This window comes from Ranitomeya variabilis, chromosome 3 (genome assembly GCF_051348905.1).
Source record: "Ranitomeya variabilis isolate aRanVar5 chromosome 3, aRanVar5.hap1, whole genome shotgun sequence".
NCBI classification, from domain to species: Eukaryota; Metazoa; Chordata; class Amphibia; order Anura; family Dendrobatidae; genus Ranitomeya; species Ranitomeya variabilis.
In genome coordinates this window covers 773,974,800-773,997,691 of record NC_135234.1, presented here as the reverse complement: position 1 = coordinate 773,997,691, position 22,892 = coordinate 773,974,800, and the positions used below count along the sequence as shown (strand labels likewise).

General features: G+C 40.9%; 1 protein-coding gene across 1 annotated transcript in view; it reads left to right on the top strand.

Moving 5' to 3' along the window:
• PDE2A (phosphodiesterase 2A) overlaps positions 1–22,892 on the top strand; it is an 835,594-nt gene that overhangs the window by 521,248 nt on the left and 291,454 nt on the right. The window contains exon 4 of the mRNA XM_077298849.1: positions 7,351–7,439. Coding sequence (XP_077154964.1) covers positions 7,351–7,439 — 89 coding nt within the window. The remainder of the gene's footprint in view (positions 1–7,350; positions 7,440–22,892) is intronic.

Here is a 22,892-nt window from a genome sequence, read left to right as displayed (position 1 = left end):
AGTCACCTTGTTTCACAGGAGCCGGGTGTCGCGGAGCGCAGTGCGAGACCCAGCAGTGGCTGCGGCTCCAGTCTATGGAGCTGCCTTCTCTGAGCGGAGCTCCGTAGACTGGATGAAGAAGACTGGGATCGTCGTGGGATCTCCATATACTGGATTATGCTGGACCCTGTGGATTTTTTTTAATAAACGAGGGAAATTGTCAGGGAGTTTCTTTTCAAATAAAGGTTTTTTTTGGGGGTGTTTTACTCTATTTTTACTTACTACATTAGTAGTAATGTAAAAATAGACCCCTCTCCATTACTAACCCGTGGGCTTGATGTCAGCGGACATTACACAAAGAAACAAAGAAAATCCCTTCTACAACTGGAGACGAGGAAGGTCTGATATGGCCGTTAGCCAGACTTTCTTTGATATAGTCCTTCATGGCCTGCCTCTCCAAACCTGATATATTATATAACCTGCTCTTACGAAATTTGACCCCAAAAATTAAATTAATGGCGCAATCGTAAGGATGATGAAAAGGGATTTCCTGACATCACTGTTCAGAGAACGCAACCTCAAAATCCGACAGGTATTCCATCACATATCGGATATCGACCCTGGCTAAATGGGTGAGCAAGCAGTGTCTTTGATAGTACTCGCTCCACCTTACTACCTCCCGAGTCTGCCAGTCCACCATGGGATTGTGCAACGTCAGCCAAGGTAATCCAAGAACCACAGGAGAAAGCAAGCCCTCGCTTGTAACAATCGATTGATTCCAAGTGCGCGGCCCCTACCTGCAGACGTATCCCTCGAATGACCTGATGCAAAATGAATAGCGCTTATAGGTATCGATCAGGACAATTTGTGAGGATTGAGGTCCTGAATAAATCGTGTGTCAATCAATTGAAACCCCCTCCCCACTGTGCAAAAAGGCTGAAATAACCACCTTACTTTCTCCAAAATGGATCTCGGCCGGTAAAAAGAATTGTGACCTACCCTCAGGAGATATATACATATATATGTATATATACACTCGGGTTGTTAACCTCCCTGCAACCTGGACTCCTCAGTTCTCCACCGGCTGTTTGCGGTTACGTATAGATGAACAAGTACCAACAAAATGACCACAGAACAGTCCCTCTTTGCACTGAACTGCAAGAGGACCATTAAAATAAGTCATCCTCCCAACTCCATTGGTTCCTCGGTAGACTCAGCCCTAGGTTTCATTAACCCCCTGACAATTTAGGCGTCTCTTTATATCTCTGACGTAGATGGCGGTCCTATCGGATGACAAGAAGGAAAGAATATGCGGTCAGGCGTAGCACTGGGCATATAGATAAGGACAGAAGGTTATAAAATGTATAAACCTTTATTAAAATGCTGAACACACAACGTGTTTCGGCATCTGAATGCCGCCTTCATCAGGTGACTCTCCCGGCAGTGACGAAAAGGGGTTCCATGGGCCAAGATCCCACCAAGGATGGATACTGAGAGTGACGAGATCTCAGTGCTGGATGCAGACATTAGGACCTTTCAGCACCATGGACAGGGACACAATGGATCGCGATGGATGTGACCGTGTAGGCGATACCCGATGCCTTCAGTTTCGTTTCTTGATGAGATGAAGTAATTTTTAGCAGTAACCTCTGACCCTGACCTATAGATTTGTGCCCGTCATTCACTTCGTCTCACATTGAGGAACATGGAAAGATTTAAAAAACCACTGACATCCCACTGTTTTATCGATAACCGGCCACGTACGATGGCCCATAGCTGTGACCGGTGGGCAAATATCGGAAAAGAAAGGCTGTTTCCTGACGTAATGCCTGATTGCATCTTCTTTGGTAGAGCCGGGCGAGAAATACAAATCAGCTTAACCCAAGTCCAAATCGATTGTAGCCAAGGATTGTTCTTTCCTCTGTCAGAAGATAATAAGCTGAATGCAATAACCTCTGATCCAAACTATTGAACCGAGCTCCTCGGAGTCGATGAGATGTCTGGGAGTGAGGAGACAGAGCAACATCTCTGAGGAATGATATGTTCTACTCTGGAATACAATACATGTGTGATATGTTATATGGGTATCATTTTGTGTATATTTATATTTTACGGATTTTCATAGTGTTCTCTTATTTCCCTGTATCATTCCGTGTATTCTCCATATTGTCTAGAGTCTCAATTACCATCCAAAAGGCTGATAATTGAATTAGCTCACTTTTTCTGTCTGCAGCCTGACTGTATCTATGCCTCTTGATGACCCCCTGTAGTGCCTTAATCCCCGAGGCACCTTTGTCAGGTCTGGGAGGCCTGAAAACTACCCCAACCTGTCTGACTACCCCTGGACATGAGGAGGGGGCTGGGGAGGACAGGGACTGGGAAGTCAGTTCCTGTGTGGTGAGGATGGTGTGAACACAGCACGTCACAGAGGGAAGCATATGGATTTTTTTATCCTCTGCTGGATTATTGGACTCTCATCTCCTTGGACATTTTATCGTGTTACTGAACTGCATTCGTGTTCTGGACTATCCTCAGTGTGGTGGATTGTTTATGGACCTTTTAGTTTTGCCTATTGTCACGGGGTCCTTCTCCTGTACCACACAATCAACAGAGCAAGAGTATAGTAAACAATTCCAAGACCTTTATTTAGGCAAAAATACGAAAGGTCCATATTTAATCCACCACACAAAGGATAAAATAGTCCAGAACAGGAATGCAGTTCAGTAACAGGATAAAATTTCAACAATCCAGCAGACAAAGGATAGCATAGTCCATATACCCTTCTTTCTCTCTGAGATGCTGTGAACACTTCATCATTCCACACAGGACTGATCTATCTGTGTCTCACCTCACTGATATTTTAAGTCTCCCTCCTCATTCACAGGTCAGGAGGGGGAAGGTCTCAGGGGCTCATTGTTTCAACAAGCTAGGTCAACATGTCATTAGCATATTAGCAAACAACATTATTCACTGACCCTGTGGAGAGATAACAGTACAGTACTGTGGGGGGATATCAGATGGCAAATAACAACTCATCGTACAAGAGAACACCATGATAATCAGTAAAATATAAATATCCACAAAATGATACCCACATAACATATCACACCATCACAACCTCTCCCCCTCATAATAAGTGAGCACGTCATGAGGTCTACACAGACCTCTGGCCTGCTCACGTTCGTCCATTGTTCAATCGTTTATAGTTTCTTGTACAGTGGCAGGGGTAGGTTGGCCTGGGGAGCCTATGGTTCTTCTTGTCAAGACAGTTCATCGGCGTTCTGGTGTTGGCTTCCCCGCTTGTATTGGATGGAGAAACTGTAGGGTTGTAAGGACAAGATCCACTGCAGCAATCTTCCATTGTCCCCTGATACGCGATTCAGCCATTTGAGGGGGCTGTGGTCTGTAACAATTGTAAAGTCTCTGCCATACAAGTATGGCTGTCATTTTTTTAGTGCCCATACGATCGCAAGGCACTCCTTTTCAATAGTGGCATAGTCAACTTCCCGATCCAGTAGTTTCCGACTGGCAAAAGCTACAGGATATTCTTCTCCGGCGGCGTTCACAGCGTTCACTTGGCTAAGTACTGCCCCAATTCCAAAGGTGGATCTATCTGCTTCACGTTGCACCAAATAGCACCAACATATTCCGCAGCGTTGTCATGGGGTCCTTCTCCGGTACCACACAATCAACAGAGCAAGAGTATAGTAAACAATTCCAAGACCTTTATTTAGGCAAAAGTATGAAAGGTCCATATACAATCCACCACACAAAGAATAAAATAGTCCAGAACACGAATGCAGTTCAGTAACAGGATAAAAGTCCAACAATCCAGCAGACAGAGAATAGCATAGTCCATATACTCTTCTTTCTCTCTGAGATGCTCTGAACACATCATCATTCCACACAGGACTGACTGTGTCTCACCTCTCTGATATTTGCAAGTCCCTCTCCTCATTCACAGGCTAGGGGGGTGGGGCGCAGGGGCTCATTGTTTCAACAAGCTAGTTCAATATGTCATTAGCATATTAGCAAACAACATTATTCACTGACCCTGTGGAGAGATAACAGTGCAGTAGTGTGGGGGGAATATCAGATGGCAAATAACAACTCATCCTACAAGAGAACACCATTATAATCAGTAAAATATAAATATACACAAAATGATACCCACATAACATATCACACCATCACACCTATAATAAAGGTCTTGGGATTGTTCACACTTCCCTCGCTCTGTTGATTGTGTGGTATCGGAGAAGGACCCCGTCACACATGGATGACACCAATGTGGGCAATCAACATTTAGCAGTTGCCACATCCTCCAGTTTAGCACCCCCTACTGGTCTTAAAACACCCAGCACTACCAGTACACCAAAATTCTTCAGAGCTTTCCCTGGTTTTTCTTCTGGTTGACTCATTGTACTCTTGGTTTGTTCTGACTACTGGTTGGCCTCCAGGTTCTCTGTAGTTACCTACGCTCTGCACCATGTTCCTGCAACTTGTCTGAGTTTTGGCAGGACTCTCTGACAGGTGGTAAGCACCATTGTATAGGCACTGTGAATGCTAGGTGTCACTACTATGTAGGTCAAATCATGGCACTACTATAAGGGCGATATCATGGCACTACTATATGTATGAGTATTATCATGGTACTACTGTACCGGCGATATCATGGCACTGTTATATGGGTGATATTATGGCATTACTAAATGGGTGATATCATGGCACTATTATATGAGTGGTATCATAGCTCTACTATATGACTGACATCATAGCTCTGTTATATGGGTGATATGGTACTACTGTATGAATGATATTATGACACTGTTGTAGGGGCGATATCATGGCACTACTATATGGGTGATGTCATAGCTCTACTATATGGGTGATATCATGGCACTATTATAAGGGCAATGTCATGGCACTACTATATGAGTGATATCATGGCACTACTATATGGGCGATATCATAGCTCTACTGTATGGGCGATATGATACTTCTACTGTATGGGTGATATCACGGCACTACTATAAGGGCAATGTCATGTCACTACTATATGAGTGATATCACAGCTCTGCTGTATGAGTGATATCATGACACTGTTGTACGGGCGATATCATAGCTCAACTGTATGGGTGATATCGTAGCTCTGCTATATGGGTGATATCATAACTACCATATGAGTGATATGATAGCTCTACTGTATAGGTGATATCATGACACTGTTGTACGGGTGATATCATAGCTCTACTAGTGTTCCCCAACTCCGGTCCTCAAGAGCCACCAACAGGTCATGTCTTGAGGATATCCTTAGTATTGCACAGGTTATTGAATGCTTGCCTATCTATGTGCTGCAATTATCACCTGTGCAATACTAAGGAAATCCTGAAAACATGACCTTTTGGTGGCTCTTGAGGACCGGAGTTGGGGAACACTGCTCTACTATATGGGTGATATCATAACTCTACTATATGGGTGATATAGCTCTACTCTATGAGCGATATCATAGCTCTACTCTATGGGCGATATCATAGCTCTACCCTATGGATGATATCATAGCTCTACTGTATGAGTGATATAATAGCTCTACTATGTGGGTGATATCGTAGCTCTGCTATATGGGTGATATCATAGCTCTGCTATATGGGTGATATCATAACTCTACTATATGGGTAATATCATAACTCTACTATATGAGTGATATCATAGCTCTGCTATATGGGTGATATCATAACTCTACTATATGGGTAATATCATAACTCTGCTATGTGGGTGATATCATAACTCTACTATATGGGTAATATCATAACTCTGCTATATGGGTGATATAACTCTACTATATGGGTGATATCATAGCTCTGCTATATGGGTGATATCATAGCTCTGCTACATGGGTGATTTAATAGCTCTGCTATATGGGTGATTTCATAGCTCTGCTATATGGGTGATATCATAGCTCTGCTATATGGGTGATATCATGGCACTACTACAGCTCTGGCAAAAATTAAGAAACCACCACATCAAAACCCTGTCATGGGCAGTCCAATCTCCAGACCTGAACCCCATTGAAAACCTCTGGAATGTAATCGAGAGGATGATAGATGGTCACAAGCCATCAAACAAAGAAGAACTGCTTACATTTTTGCTCCAGAAGCAGTGTGAAAGACTGGTGGAAACCATGCCAAGACGCATGAAAGCTGTGATTAAAAATCATGGTTATTCCACAAAATATTGATTTCTGAACTCTTCCCGAGTTAAACATTAGTATTGTTGTCTCTAAATGATTATGAACTTGTTTTCTTTGCATTGTTTGAGGTCTGAAAGCGCTGTTTCTTTTTTATTATTTTGATGATTTTTCATTTGCTGCAAAAAAAATACAAATTTTTTAGCTTTGAATTTCAGAGTCATGTTGTCAGTAGTTCATAGACTAAAGCAACAACGTACAATTTACATTTTACGCAAAAATATACCTATAAAGAGAAAAATCAGAGAAACTTAAAATTTTAAAGTGGTCTCTGAATTTTTGCCAGAGCTGTATATGCATAGTTCTTTGGAAGCCGTCCTGATGTGATCTTCGCCCTGATATATGGCTCTTGTATAGATGTCACTATTCCGCCTGCTGTTATAGGGATACCATTACTCTGTAGTCACGGATTCCTGCTCTTAAGTGGAGAGAAGTGAATCAATTAAAAGCAAATAGAATTCTCTACGACAATCCTTCCCACAAATAATCAGATGTGTCAAAATCCAAATGTTTTATTACACTGAAGTCCAACAACTTGGTGTCTGCCAAGAGGTTGGACAATGACAGAATCTTCTGGTCACCTAGCCTCTCCCGTGAGCTGCTGTTGTATCTGCCCGCTTTGTCCTCCTCTTTCTCCTTTTGGTCTTCTGCCTCTGAGTCTTGGGCCTCCAGCTCGTTTCCCGCTCAGTAGTCATTGACGTCTATGACGTGCGTTGTTCCCGTCACGAAGGGCGCCATAGATGCCAATGAAGTGTGCGTGGCCAAGTGGAGTCAGTTCCGGGAGAAGAGCCGCGGCAGCAGGGCAGGTGAGGGTGAGGCGAGTAGACTACTTCTTACTCGCTGTCGTGTATTATCTTTTGGGGTCTGGAGAGAGCTGAGCGTCATATACATCTTTTAAAAACAATAAAGAAACTTTTGGTTAAAGCCAAATTTTCTGGTGGAATTCAAGTTTTGGAAGAATTGTTCTTCTCCGCTCTTGACCTTGTCATGGTCTTGGGTCCTGGTTCTTGTCCTCCTGGTTGACTCCTGGATTCACAACCCTTGTGTGACACCTCTGGTTGCTTTTTCTGGCTATCGTAGTTCCTGTCCTTCTTCGTTCCTCACCTGGCTCTTCTGTATTTCAGGACAATGCCTTCATCTACCTGCTGGACACCGAAGGCCGGCTGGTGTGCGATGACCCGTACCACGAGCTGCCTCAGGAAGGAAAACTCAGGTGAGAAGACCTGCATGTTCTGAGATCTCCATTATCCAGTGCCCGAAGGCTTCATGTGACACGTGACGAGGGTGCAGTGGGGTAACAAGGGCGTGAATACTAACGCAATGTGCCGACCATAAAGACACCAAGTGTAATAATAACAAATCTGTTCATAAGAAACATTTGCCGCAGACATGGGCAGAAGATGTCTATGTTATAGCGGGGATTACATGGATGTGCGCTGGTTATACAAGGACGGCCTGGCTGCTGGGCAGAGCACAGAAGAATTGTCAATCTAAGGGGGGCTGCAAATGAAATACACACATTGGGGTCCGTCCCTGACTCGCGCTGATGGGATCCGGCTCCTCTGTGGATATTATCGTCTCTAATGATGAGATCCGTCCCCAGGTTGTCAGATGTGAGATAATCTCTACTTCCCCAGAGTCTCCGTCTAATTCTCGGCTGTTGCTGAATCTCATTATCACCTGTGACAGGTACTCCAACTCCCAGCGGAAATTGTGCAGAGCCGGGCGTCCGACTGTGCCGCCTCATCGGGGTCCAGCAAAGCTTTATACGGATCCACGACTGAACTCCGGAATATCAAACTCAGTGACAATAAATTACTGTATAAGCGCAGGTGAAAAGTAACATGGAAGGAAGAAACTACTACGAATACACGTCCTATAGATAGGAATTATGTGTGTACTTGTACAGTATGTGGCAGTATTATAGTAGTTATATTCCTGTATATAGGGGGCAGTATTATAGTAGTTATATTCTTGTACAGTATGTGGCAGTATTATAGTAGTTATATTCTTGTATATAGGGGGCAGTATTATAGTAGTTATATTCTTGTACATAGGAGCAGTATTATAGTAGTTATATTCTTGTACATAGGAGCAGTATTATAGTAGTTATATTCTTGTATATAGGAGCAGTATTATAGTAGTTATATTCTTGTACATAGGAGCAGTATTATAGTAGTTATATTCTTGTACATAGGAGCAGTATTATAGTAGTTATATTCTTGTACATAGGAGCAGTATTATAGTAGTTATATTCTTGTACATAGAGGCAGTATTATAGTAGTTATATTCTTGTACATAGGGGGCAGTATTATAGTAGTTATATTCCTGTACATAGGGGCAGTATTATAGTAGTTATATTCTTGTACATAGGAGCAGTATTATAGTAGTTATATTCTTGTACAGTATGTGGCAGTATTATAGTAGTTATATTCTTGTACATAGGGGGCAGTATTATAGTAGTTATATTCCTGTACATAGGAGCAGTATTATAGTAGTTATATTCTTGTACATAGGAGCAGTATTATAGTAGTTATATTCTTGTACATAGGGGCAGTATTATAGTAGTTATATTCTTGTATATAGGGGGCAGTATTATAGTAGTTATATTCTTGTACATAGAGGCAGTATTATAGTAGTTATATTCTTGTATATAGGGGGCAGTATTATAGTAGTTATATTCTTGTACATAGAGGCAGTATTATAGTAGTTATATTCTTGTACATAGGGAGCAGTATTATAGTAGTTATATTCTTGTACATAGGAGCAGTATTATAGTAGTTATATTCTTGTTCATAGGAGCAGTATTATAGTAGTTATATTCTTGTACATAGGGGCAGTATTATAGTAGTTATATTCTTGTACACAGGAACAGTATTATAGTAGTTATATTCTTGTACATAGGAGCAGTATTATAGTAGTTATATTCTTGTACATAGGGGCAGTATTATAGTAGTTATATTCTTGTACATAGGGGCAGTATTATAGTAGTTTTATTCTTGTATATAGGGGCAGTATTATAGTAGTTATATTCTTGTACATAGGGGGCAGTATTATAGTAGTTATATTCTTGTACATAGGGGCAGTATTATAGTAGTTATATTCTTGTACATAGGAGCAGTATTATAGTAGTTATATTCTTGTACATAGGGGGCAGTATTATAGTAGTTATATTCTTGTACATAGGGGCAGTATTATAGTAGTTATATTCTTGTACATAGGCGCAGTATTATAGTAGTTATATTCTTGTATATATGGGCAGTATTATAGTAGTTATATTCTTGTACATAGAGAGCAGTATTATAGTAGTTATATTCTTGTACATAGAGAGCAGTATTATAGTAGTTATATTCTTGTATTTAGGAGCAGTATTATAGTAGTTATATTCTTGTACATAGGAGCAGTATTATAGTAGTTATATTCTTGTACATATGAGCAGTATTATAGTAGTTATATTTTTGTACATAGGGGCAGTATTACAGTAGTTATATTCTTGTACATAGGGGCAGTATTATAGTAGTTATATTCTTGTACATAGGAGCAGTATTATAGTAGTTATATTCTTGTACATAGGGGCAGTATTATAGTAGTTTTATTCTTGTACATAGGAGCAGTATTACAGTAGTTATATTCTTGTACATAGGGGGCAGTATTATAGTAGTTATATTCTTGTACATAGGGGCAGTATTATAGTAGTTATATTCTTGTACATAGGAGCAGTATTATAGTAGTTATATTCTTGTACATAGGAGAGCAGTATTATAGTAGTTATATTCTTGTACATAGGAACAGTATTATAGTAGTTATACTCTTGTATATAGGAGCAGTATTATAGTAGTTACATTCTTGTACATAGAGGCAGTATTATAGTAGTTATATTCTTGTACATACGGGCAGTATTACAGTAGTTATATTCTTGTACATAGGGGCAGTATTTTAGTAGTTATATTCTTTTACATAGGGGCAGTATTACAGTAGTTATATTCTTGTACATAGGGGCAGTATTATAGTAATTATATTCTTGTACATGGGGGCAGTATTATAGTAGTTATATTCTTGTACATAGGGGCAGTATTATAGTAGTTATATTCTTGTACATGGGGGCAGTATTACAGTAGTTACATTCTTGTACATGGGGGCAGTATTATAGTAGTTATATTCTTGTACATAGGAGCAGTATTATAGTAGTTATATTCTTGTACATATGAGGCAGTATTATAGTAGATATATTCTTGCACATAGGAGCAGTATTATAGGAGTTATATTCTTGTACATAGGGGCAGTATTATAGTAGTTATTTTCTTGTACATAGGGGCAGTATTATAGTAGTTATATTCTTGTACATAGGAGCAGTATTATAGTGGTTATATTCTTGTACATAGGAGCAGTATTATAGTAGTTATATTCTTGTACATAGGGGCAGTATTATAGTAGTTATATTCTTGTACATAGGGGGCAGTATTATAGTAGTTATATTCTTGTACATAGGGGCAGTATTATAGTAGTTATTTTCTTGTACATAGGGGCAGTATTATAGTAGTTATATTCTTGTAAATAGGAGCAGTATTATAGTAGTTATATTCTTGTACATAGCAGCAGTATTATAGTAGTTATATTCTTGTACATAGGGGCAGTATTATAGTAGTTATATTCTTGTACATAGGGGCAGTATTATAGTAGTTATATTCTTGTACATAGGAGCAGTATTATAGTAGTTATATTCTTGTACATAGCAGCAGTATTATAGTAGTTATATTCTTGTACATAGGGGCAGTATTATAGTAGTTATATTCTTGTACATAGGAGCAGTATTATAGTAGTTATATTCTTGTACATAGGGGCAGTATTATAGTAGTTATATTCTTGTACATAGGGGCAGTATTATAGTAGTTATATTCTTGTACATAGGGGGCAGTATTATAGTAGTTATATTCCTGTACATAGGAGCAGTATTATAGTAGTTATATTCTTGTACATAGGAGCAGTATTATAGTAGTTATATTGTTTTACATAGGGGCAGTATTATAGTAGTTTATGGTGATGATGATGCAGGGATCTGATCTGATGATGCCACTTCTGACTGTGCTTTTCATGTATATTTATACGTACTGTGTAAAGCGGTGACTTTCTAGATGAATGTGCCGCTCTGTAGAAGACATGAAATTTTACATAATAATTGTTTTGCCTCTTTCTTTTCCTGAGATATTACTGGAGTATAACTGCCCCGGCCTCGTGTAATTATGCAGCGTCTCTTTGGGCATGTTAATCTGCAGTAGGGTCTGTTGAATATCTTTCCCTGGCGGGCACTTACCCTCAGCCTCTTGTAATTGGAGCTGCGCTCTTGCTCACTGCTCCTGCTCTTACCTGTCTTTTTGGATGAACTCAATATCACGATCTGTTAAGCAGCTGGACCGTGTCTCAGGGTTTTAATTGAGTTCATAGAAGTTAGAGAGACGTTAGTGATTTTATGTTTTCTGATCCGAATCCCCACAAGCAGAAAAATAAGAGGAGCAAGGAAAATAAATCTGCATGCTTATTTTATATCATATGTACATACATAATTACAGTATGTGTAGAAAATACCCAGGTTATACCGGCTGTACATGTATAATTATATACAGGAGATGCCCAGGTTATACCGGCTGTACATATATAATTATATACAGGAGATGTCCAGGTTATACCAGCTGTACATATATAATTATATACAGGAGATACCCAGGTTATACCGGCTGTACATATATAGTTATATACAGGAGATGCCCAGGTTATACCGGCTGTACATATATAATTATATACAGGAGATACCCAGGTTATACCGGCTGTACATATATAGTTATATACAGGAGATGCCCAGGTTATACCGGCTGTACATGTATAATTATATACAGGAGATGCCCAGGTTATACCGGCTGTACATATATAATTATATACAGGAGATACCCAGGTTATACCGGCTGTACATATATAGTTATATACAGGAGATGCCCAGGTTATACCGGCTGTACATGTATAATTATATACAGGAGATGCCCAGGTTATACCGGCTGTACATATATAGTTATATACAGGAGATGCCCAGGTTATACCGGCTGTACATGTATAATTATATACAGGAGATGCCCAGGTTATACCGGCTGTACATATATAATTATATACAGGAGATGCCCAGGTTATACCAGCTGTACATATATAATATAATTATATACAGGAGATGCCCAGGTTATACCAGCTGTACATATATAATTATATACAGGAGATGCCCAGGTTATACCGGCTGTACATATATAATTATATACAGGAGATACCCAGGTTATACCAGCTGTACATGTATAATTATATACAGGAGATATCCAGGTTATACCAGCTGTACATATATAATTATACACAGGAGATGCCCAGATTATACCAGCTGTATATGTATAATTATATACAGGAGATGCCCAGGTTATACCAGCTGTACATATATAATTATACACAGGAGATGCCCAGGTTATACCAGCTGTATATGTATAATTATATACAGGAGATGCCCAGGTTATACCAGCTGTACATATATAATTATATACAGGAGATGCCCAGGTTATACCGGCTGTACATATATAGTTATATACAGGAGATGCCCAGGTTATATCGGCTGTACATGTATAATTATATACAGGAGATATCCAGGTTATACCAGCTGTACATATATTATTATATACAGGAGATGCCCAGGTTATACCAGCTGTACATATATAATTATATACAGGAGATGTCCAGGTTATACCGGCTGTACATATATAGTTATATACAGGAGATGCCCAGGTTATACCAGCTGTACATATATAATTATATACAGGAGATGCCCAGGTTATACCGGCTGTACATATATAATTATATACAGGAGATGCCCAGGTTATACCAGCTGTACATATATAATTATATACAGGAGATGTCCAGGTTATACCGGCTGTACATATATAGTTATATACAGGAGATGCCCAGGTTATACCAGCTGTACATATATAATTATATACAGGAGATGCCCAGGTTATACCGGCTGTACATATATAGTTATATACAGGAGATGCCCAGGTTATACCGGCTGTACATGTATAATTATATACAGGAGATATCCAGGTTATACCAGCTGTACATATATTATTATATACAGGAGATGCCCAGGTTATACCAGCTGTACATATATAATTATATACAGGAGATGTCCAGGTTATACCGGCTGTACATATATAGTTATATACAGGAGATGCCCAGGTTATACCAGCTGTACATATATAATTATATACAGGAGATGCCCAGGTTATACCGGCTGTACATATATAATTATATACAGGAGATGCCCAGGTTATACCAGCTGTACATATATAATTATATACAGGAGATGCCCAGGTTATACCAGCTGTACATATATAATTATATACAAAAGATGCCCAGGTTATACCGGCTGTACATATATAATTATATACAGGAGATGTCCAGGTTATACCAGCTGTACATACAGTATATAATTATATACAGGAGATACCCAGGTTATACCAGCTGTACATATATAATTATATATAGGAGATGCCCAGGTTATACCGGCTGTACATATATAATTATATACAGGAGATGCCCAGGTTATACCAGCTGTACATATATAATTATATACAGGAGATGCCCAGGTTATACCGGCTGTACATATATAATTATATACAGGAGATGCCCAGGTTATACCGGCTGTACATATATAATTATATACAAAAGATGCCCAGGTTATACCGGCTGTACATATATAATTATATACAGGAGATGTCCAGGTTATACCAGCTGTACATACAGTATATAATTATATACAGGAGATACCCAGGTTATACCAGCTGTACATATATAATTATATACAGGAGATGCCCAGGTTATACCGGCTGTACATATATAATTATATACAGGAGATGCCCAGGTTATACCAGCTGTACATATATAATGATATACAGAAGATGCCCAGGTTATACCGGCTGTACATATATAATTATATACAGGAGATACCCAGGTTATACCGGCTGTACATATATAGTTATATACAGGAGATGCCCAGGTTATACCAGCTGTACATATATAATTATATACAGGAGAAGCCCAGGTTATACCGGCTGTACATATATAATTATATACAGGAGATGCCCAGGTTATACCAGCTGTACGTATATAATTATATACAGGAGATGCCCAGGTTATACCAGCTGTACATGTATAATTATATACAGGAGATGCCCAGGTTATACCGGCTGTACATGTATAATTATATACAGGAGATACCCAGGTTATACCGGCTGTACATATATAATTATATACAGGAGATACCCAGGTTATACCGGCTGTACATATATAATTATATACAGGAGATACCCAGGTTATACCGGCTGTACATATATAATTATATACAGGAGATACCCAGGTTATACCGGCTGTACATATATAATTATATACAGAACATGCCCAGGTTATACCGGCTGTACATATATAATTATATACAGGAGATGCACAGGTTATACCGGCTGTACATATATAATTATATACAGGAGATGCCCAGGTTATACCGGCTGTACATATATAATTATATACAGGAGATGCCCAGGTTATACCAGGTGTTCATATACACATGTTTACACAGAGCACATACATACAGACAGATGTACACACAGAGAATACATTTACATATATATTGCCCTGTAGTGTATGAGATGGTGTACTGCAAGGTGGCAATATTCCTCTATTTATCGTCCTTTCTTTTGGACGTTGGTGCTGGGATGTGATAATACGGTATATCAGGAGGCGGCTCGAATCCTCTGAGCCTTTTAGTCTTATTTTATATGCAAAATGGAAAACAGGAGAAAATAAAAGCCCCCCCCCCCCCATAGGACATTTAATATTCCATTTTCCTTGAGGCCTTGAAATGCATTTAGAGAAAACTTGTATATTTAACATCTCAATAAATTAATCTATTTTTCCCTTTTGAACAATTTTAGAATTTAATGGAATTCTGTATTTGACGTTTCTGTCACTTCGTGTGAATTCTAATTCATTTTCCATTAATAAAAAAGATAAAATAAATTATAAAAACACAAAATGTTTTATTATTACTAATCTGGTGACACCGGAAAATAATATCAAATAATCCCAGGAAGCATCGTATCTAAATGTATCTAATCCCTGTGAGATACTGTCTGCTGAGCTGTGTAGCTAATCCTATGTGATACTGACTGCTGAGCTGTGTATCTAATCCTCTCCTGTGTGATACTGACTGCTGAGCTGTGTATCTAATCCTCTCCTGTGTGATACTGACTGCTGAGCTGTGTATCTAATCCTCTCCTGTGTGATACTGTCTGCTGAGCTGTGTATCTAATCCTATCCTTTCTGATACTGTCTGCTGAGCCGTGTATCTAATCCTATCCTGTGTGATACTGTCTGCTGAGCCGTGTATCTAATCCTATCCTGTGTGATACTGACTGCTGATCTGTGTATCTAATCCTATCCTGTGTGATACTGACTGCTGATCTGTGTATCTAATCCTATCCTGTGTGATACCGACTGCTGAGCCGTGTATCTAATCCTATCCTGTGTGATACTGACTGCTGAGCCATGTATCTAATCCATCCTGTGTGATACTGACTGCTGAGCCGTGTATCTAATCCTATCCTGTGTGATACTGACTGCTGAGCTGTGTATCTAATCCTGTCCTGTGTAATACTGTCTGCTGAGCCGTGTATCTAATCCTATCCTGTGTGATACTGTCTGCTGAGCTGTGTATCTAATCCTGTCCTGTGTGATACTGTCTGCTGAGCCGTGTATCTAATCCTCTCCTGTGTGATACTGACTGCTGAGCTGTGTATCTAATCCTCTCCTGTGTGATACTGACTGCTGAGCCGTGTATCTAATCCTATCCTGTGTGATACTGACTGCTGAGCCGTGTATCTAATCCTATCCTGTGTGATACTGACTGCTGAGCTGTGTATCTAATCCTGTCCTGTGTGATACTGTCTGCTGAGCCATGTATCTAATCCTATCCTGTGTGATACTGTCTGCTGAGCCGTGTATCTAATCCTATCCTGTGTGATACTGTCTGCTGAGCTGTGTATCTAATCCTGTCCTGTGTGATACTGTCTGCTGAGCCGTGTATCTAATCCTCTCCTGTGTGATACTGACTGCTGAGCCGTGTATCTAATCCTCTCCTGTGTGATACTGACTGCTGAGCCGTGTATCTAATCCTCTCCTGTGTAATACTGTCTGCTGAGCTGTGTATCTAATCCTCTCCTGTGTGATACTGACTGCTGAGCCGTGTATCTAATCCTATCCTGTGTGATACTGACTGCTGAGCCGTGTATCTAATCCTATCCTGTGTGATACTGACTGCTGAGCTGTGTATCTAATCCTCTCCTGTGTGATACTGACTGCTGAGCCGTGTATCTAATCCTATCCTGTGTGATACTGACTGCTGAGCCGTGTATCTAATCCTCTCCTGTGTGATACTGACTGCTGAGCCGTGTATCTAATCCTATCCTGTGTGATACTGACTGCTGAGCCGTGTATCTAATCCTCTCCTGTGTGATACTGACTGCTGAGCTGTGTATCTAATCCTATCCTGTGTGATACTGACTGCTGAGCCGTGTATCTAATCCTCTCCTGTGTGATACTGACTGCTGAGCTGTGTATCTAATCCTCTCCTGTGTGATACTGACTGCTGAGCCGTGTATCTAATCCTCTCCTGTGTGATACTGACTGCTGAGCTGTGTATCTAATCCTCTCCTGTGTGATACTGACTGCTGAGCCGTGTATCTAATCCTATCCTGTGTGATACTGACTGCTGAGCCGTGTATCTAATCCTCTCCTGTGTGATACTGACTGCTGAGCCGTGTATCTAATCCTATCCTGTGTGATACTGACTGCTGAGCCGTGTATCTAATCCTCTCCTGTGTGATACTGACTGCTGAGCTGTGTATCTAATCCTATCCTGTGTGATACTGACTGCTGAGCCGTGTATCTAATCCTCTCCTGTGTGATACTGACTGCTGAGCTGTGTATCTAATCCTCTCCTGTGTGATACTGACTGCTGAGCTGTGTATCTAATCCTCTCCTGTGTGATACTGACTGCTGAGCCGTGTATCTAATCCTCTCCTGTGTGATACTGACTGCTGAGCTGTGTATCTAATCCTCTCCTGTGTGATACTGACTGCTGAGCCGTGTATCTAATCCTCTCCTGTGTGATACTGACTGCTGAGCGGTGTATCTAATCCTACAATGTTGTGTAGGTTGCCCTCCAGCATTGGGGGCGTCACATAATTTTACTTGGTCCCTCTTATGTTTGAGGTCACTATGAGATCGGCCCTGATCTGTGGGAGCCCCCCACGGTGTGTTTGTCTCTGGGGGGCTGTGCTTCTTTGTCCCTCTCGCCCTCCTCTTGGAATCAATCACTTTTCCTGATTGGAGACTGATGACATTGATTTCCCCAGTTATCGGCAGCGCTGATGTGTGACTCGTGCGAGGAGCCGCCTGTAAGGACCCCGGGATGTCGTTCTCCCTCATTGTCCCAGCGGCTGTACCCTGTATACACTGAGAACCACAATGGGGTCCCTATCGCCTGCGGACAGTCGCTCCCTACACCGACTCCTCACACATGGGGTCTTCTGTGCAGGATTCCATGCAGAAAACATCGCAGCACTCGGACAAGTGTTAATCTATGGAGCAGCTCACATCACCGGTTTTTTCTTGGGCGTATTCAGCATGCTGCGATTGTCGCCAAGACTCGCCAATGCAAGCCTATGGTTGCCAGAAAAAAAATCGCACAGCACTCGGATCATGCGATTGCTGTCTGATTTTTACGCACCGGTGTCCTTTGAAAAGTCAGCAGGTCATGTGCTGCATACAGTGAAATCACACGGACAGGTTAGAATAGATATATACACATAGAATAGATAGATGTATAGATGTCAGTGGCACACATATGTATATACAGTATATTACATAGATAGAAGAAAAGCCGACAATTAATCTGCCATGTACTGTAAAATCACAGCAGGAGCCGACAGGATAGAAGAGATGGATTACATACAGTAAATACACATAGAATAGGTAGATGCACAGATGTCAGGGACATATACAATTAGTACAGTGTGTGTGCAATTTACTGGACATGTATTTAATTAATAAAAGATTATTTTTTGGAAAAAAATTGCGTGGGCTCCCTCGTAATTTTCGTAACCAGCAGAGGGAAAGCCGGTGACTGCAGGCCAATGTTGATATCCTGGGAAGGGAGTATTACCCATGGAGCTTCCCAGGCTAATAATATCAGCTCACAGCTGTCTTTACTGGCTATTAAAATGGGGCACCCTAAAAAAAAATGACGTAGGGTCCCCCTATAATTAATAACCAGCAAAAGTTATGCAGACAGCTGCAGGCGGATATTAATAGCCTAGGAAGGGGCCATGGATACTGCCCCCCACTCCCAGGCTAAAAACATCAGCTCTCGGCCGCCCCCAAAAAGGTGCATCTCTAAGATGCGCCAATTCTGGCACTTAGCCTCGCTCTTCCTACATGCCCTGTAGCGGTGGCAAGTGGGGTGATAGTTGGGGGGGTTGATGTCACCTGTGTATTGTCAGGTGACACCAAGCCCTGAGGTTAGTAATGGAGAGGCGTTAATAAGACACCCCCATTACTAACCCCATAGTCACATTGTAAGGAAGCACACCCACCCAGAAAAAAGACCTTTAATTGAAAGAATAACACAGACTCTTTTAATAAATCTTAATTAAACCATACTTACGACCTTGCCCATTCCACCAACGCCATTGTCATCTGATAAAAGTAAAAAAAAATTGAGATGCTGCTAATCCATTAGTCCCTCTACGTGTCCAGCTGTGCTGCATCTAGATGGCAGGCTGCTTGGTTGCTTGATGCGACCATACAGCCTGTCATCCAGCAGCGTGTGCTCAGTGTCTCCCTGTGAACTCCTATTCCCTGTCTGAGGGCACAGCTAGAGTGAGAATATTCTCCTGCTCGCAGGACCTGTCAGACGCCACTGCGAGCAGGAGAGCCAATGAGCTCATTTCACCTTTCTGATGTCATCGCGTGCACCGTGCAAACATTTCCCACCGTGCTCTTGCTGACGTCACATAGGTGAAGATAGTTCATTGGCTGTGAACTCCCAGGACCTGTCTGACGGCACTTGCATTACACTCGTGCAACTCTCGGCAGGGAGACTAAGACCAATTTTTCATACGCTTAGTGTGACTCCGGCCTTAGTGTCTTACTCTGAGAGCGTTCCCTTCAGCTGAGTGCTGTCCAAAATCCTACAAGACCATAGCAGAGTGTGCACAATATCCTGCCTGCCATGAGAGAATATATGAGAGGTCCTCCAGTGAGAGCCCAAATGTGAGACGTCCTCCAGTGAGAGCCCAAATGTGAGACGTCCTCCAGTGAGAGCCCAAATGTGAGACGTCCTCCAGTGAGAGTCCATATATGAGACGTCTTATAGTCAGTACCCATTAATGAGTCGTCCTCCAGTGAGAGCTCATATATGAAACGTCCTCCAATCAGAGCCCAAGCATGAGATGTTTTCCAGTGAGAGCCATATATGAGACATTCTCCAGTGCGATCCCATATATGAGACGTCCTCCAGTGAGAGCCCAAATGTGAGATTTCCTCCAGTGAGAGTCCATATTTGAGACGTCTTACAGTCAGGACCCATTAATGAGTCGTCCTCCAGTGAGAGCCCTTATGAGACGTCCTCCAATGACAGCCCATATATGAGATATCCTCCAGTGAGAGCCCATATATGAGATATCCTCCAGTGAGAGCCCATATATAAGATGTCCTCCAATGACAGCCCATATATGAGACATCCTCCAGTGAGAGCCCATATGAGATGTCCTCCAACGAGAGCCCATGCATGAGATGTCCTCCAATGAAAGCCCATGCATGAGATGTCCTCCAATGAAAGCCCATGCATGAGATGTCTTTTAGTGAGAGCCAATATATGAGATGTCTTCCAGTGAGAGCCCATATATGAGACGTCCTCCAATAACAGCCCATATATGAGTCTTTCTCCAGTGAGAGCCCATATTTGAGACGTCCTCCGAGAACCTTAGCTCAGCCAGTTGATCCTCCTCCATCTGGATGAAGGCCCTAAGCTGTGGTCCCTCCTCATGTGGTTGTTCACAGTCCCAAGCATTGGCCAAGCATTGTATTAGGGTTGCCCGGATGTCATCAAACAACCACTCAAGCTCTCTTTCAGAGCAAAGCGGTCTCAGCTCCAGATTCTGTAGATGGAGCTTACCATCTCTTCTGCCAAGTCACCGCTCAGTAACTTTCCCTTGTATGCTGTCCAGAGATGGGTGATCCCACCTGCTGCCACCACTTGTGAAGATTTCAGTTTAAACTGACAAGCAAGCAGATCACTAATAAAACACAGCAAGCAAATCTGGAATAAAATGCAATAATATTGACGCAACCATTGCTCTGTGCGGGAAAAAGTGTGCATGCCGTAGAGCTGTGGACTCCGCTGTATGTCCATTCGTCCTGTAGTCTTTAGTAAGTGGCCAACTCCTCACACCCTCTATTTTTAAAATAAGTTCAAGTAAAGCAGACAGCTGCGGACTGCAGCCCTCAGTTGTCTGCTTTATCTTGACTGGTTATCAAAACTAGAGGGGAGATCCCAAGCCTTTTTAAAAAAAAAAAATTATTTAAATAAATAATTTAAAAAAAATGGCATGCTGTCTCCCTATTTTTGATAAACAGCAAAGGTAAAGCAGACAGCTGCGGGCTCGTATTCTCAAATTGGGAAGTACCATGGTTATTTGGCCCTTCGCAGCCTAAAAATAGCAACCCACGGCCACCTCAGAAAAGGCGCATCCATTCGATGCAACTATACTACCTCTTTGCCTGGTTCATCCTGCTTGACCTGGTGCGGTGGCAATCGCAGTTTGTGGTTGATGTCATCTGTGAATTGTCTGCTGATATCATGACCAGAGGCTACTAAGGAGGAGGTGTCCATGAGACACCCCCATTACTAACCCTGTAAGTTACAAGAGAAAAAAAGAGCAAGGAAATAAATTAAACTTGAAAAAACACACACAAAAAAAATCTTTATTAACAGGTCCCCCCTGTTTTTAATAACCAGCAAAGGCAAAGCAGACAGCTGTGAGCTGATATTAATAGTCTGGAAAGGGCCGTGGTTATTGGCCTCTTCCCAGTATAATAAGACTCTCCTGCCGCTGTCTGCTTTACCTTTGCTGGTTATTAAAAAAGGGTGGACCCAACATGTTTTATTTTTTCATTTATTCACTTATTTAGTATTATTCATGTATTTTTTTCATTTAAATAAATAAATGAAAAAACAGCCCGGGTTCCCCCCTATGTTTGATAGTCAGTTAAGGGAAAATAGACAACTTTGTACTGATATTAATAAGCTGGAATTGCCCATGGTTATTGGGCCAATCCCACCCTACAAATATCAGCCTGCAGCCGCCCCAGAAATGGCATATTAGGGTATTTGTTATTGGGGTTAATAATGGAAAGCTGTCAGTCAGATACCCCCATTACTAACCCAGTAGTTAAAATAAACACACACTCACAAAATAAAACTTTATATGAATAAAGACTCCCGCACACCATCCATCGTTCACCAAGTAATCCACGTTCATCTTCTCACATCCATGGGTCTGCCCATTCCTACTCGTCAGTAACGAGAACCATGTAGAAGAAGGTTCTCCACTGATCACCCATATTTAGGTGTCCACGTCTTCTGAGAACCCATATACAACTAGTCCATGAGCCGGGCCAGATATCGGTACCACCCGGAGTGACTAATTTTCTTTGGTATTTTTAGGTAGATGCATGTCTGTAGTTTATTTTTTGATATGATAGCCCTTACATATACGTAGCTTATTAACCCCTTCAGCCCTAGGCCTATTTGTACCCAAGTGCCTAAGCCAATCTGACCTGTGCCACTTCATGGGCTAATAACTTTGGAACGCTTTCACCTATCCAAGCCATTCTGAGATTGTTTTCTCGTGACATATTGTACTTCACGTCAGTGCTAAATGGGAGTCAATATATTTTACCTTTCTATATAAAAAAATGCTAAATATTCGGAAATTTTGGAAAAATCGGCAATTTTTTAACTTTGAAATTCTCTGCTTTTTACAAAAATACTGATACCCCCCATAATAGTTATTAATTTACACTCCCCACATGTTTACTTCATATTGGCATCATTTTGAAAATGAAACCTTATTGTTTTACGACGTAATAGGGCTTATAGTTTTATGCGCAATTTTTCACATTTACAGCAAAACCCACTTTTCAAAGGACCAAGTCACTTCTGAAGTCACTTTAAGGGGCTTACATAACAGAAACCACCCATAAATTACCCCATTTTGCAAACTACACCCCTCAAGCTGTTCAAAACTCATTTTTAAAAACTGTTAACCCTTTAGGTGTTCCACAGGAATTTTAGCAGAATGAAGGCAAAATTTCAAAATTTCATTTTTTTTCCAGATATTACATTGTAATCCAATTTTACCTGCAACCTAGCAAGGGTTAACGGCAAACCCAAACTTGGTTACCCTAATTCTGCAGTTTATAGAAACACCCCACATGTACTCGTAAACTAAAGTATGGGCACACAGCA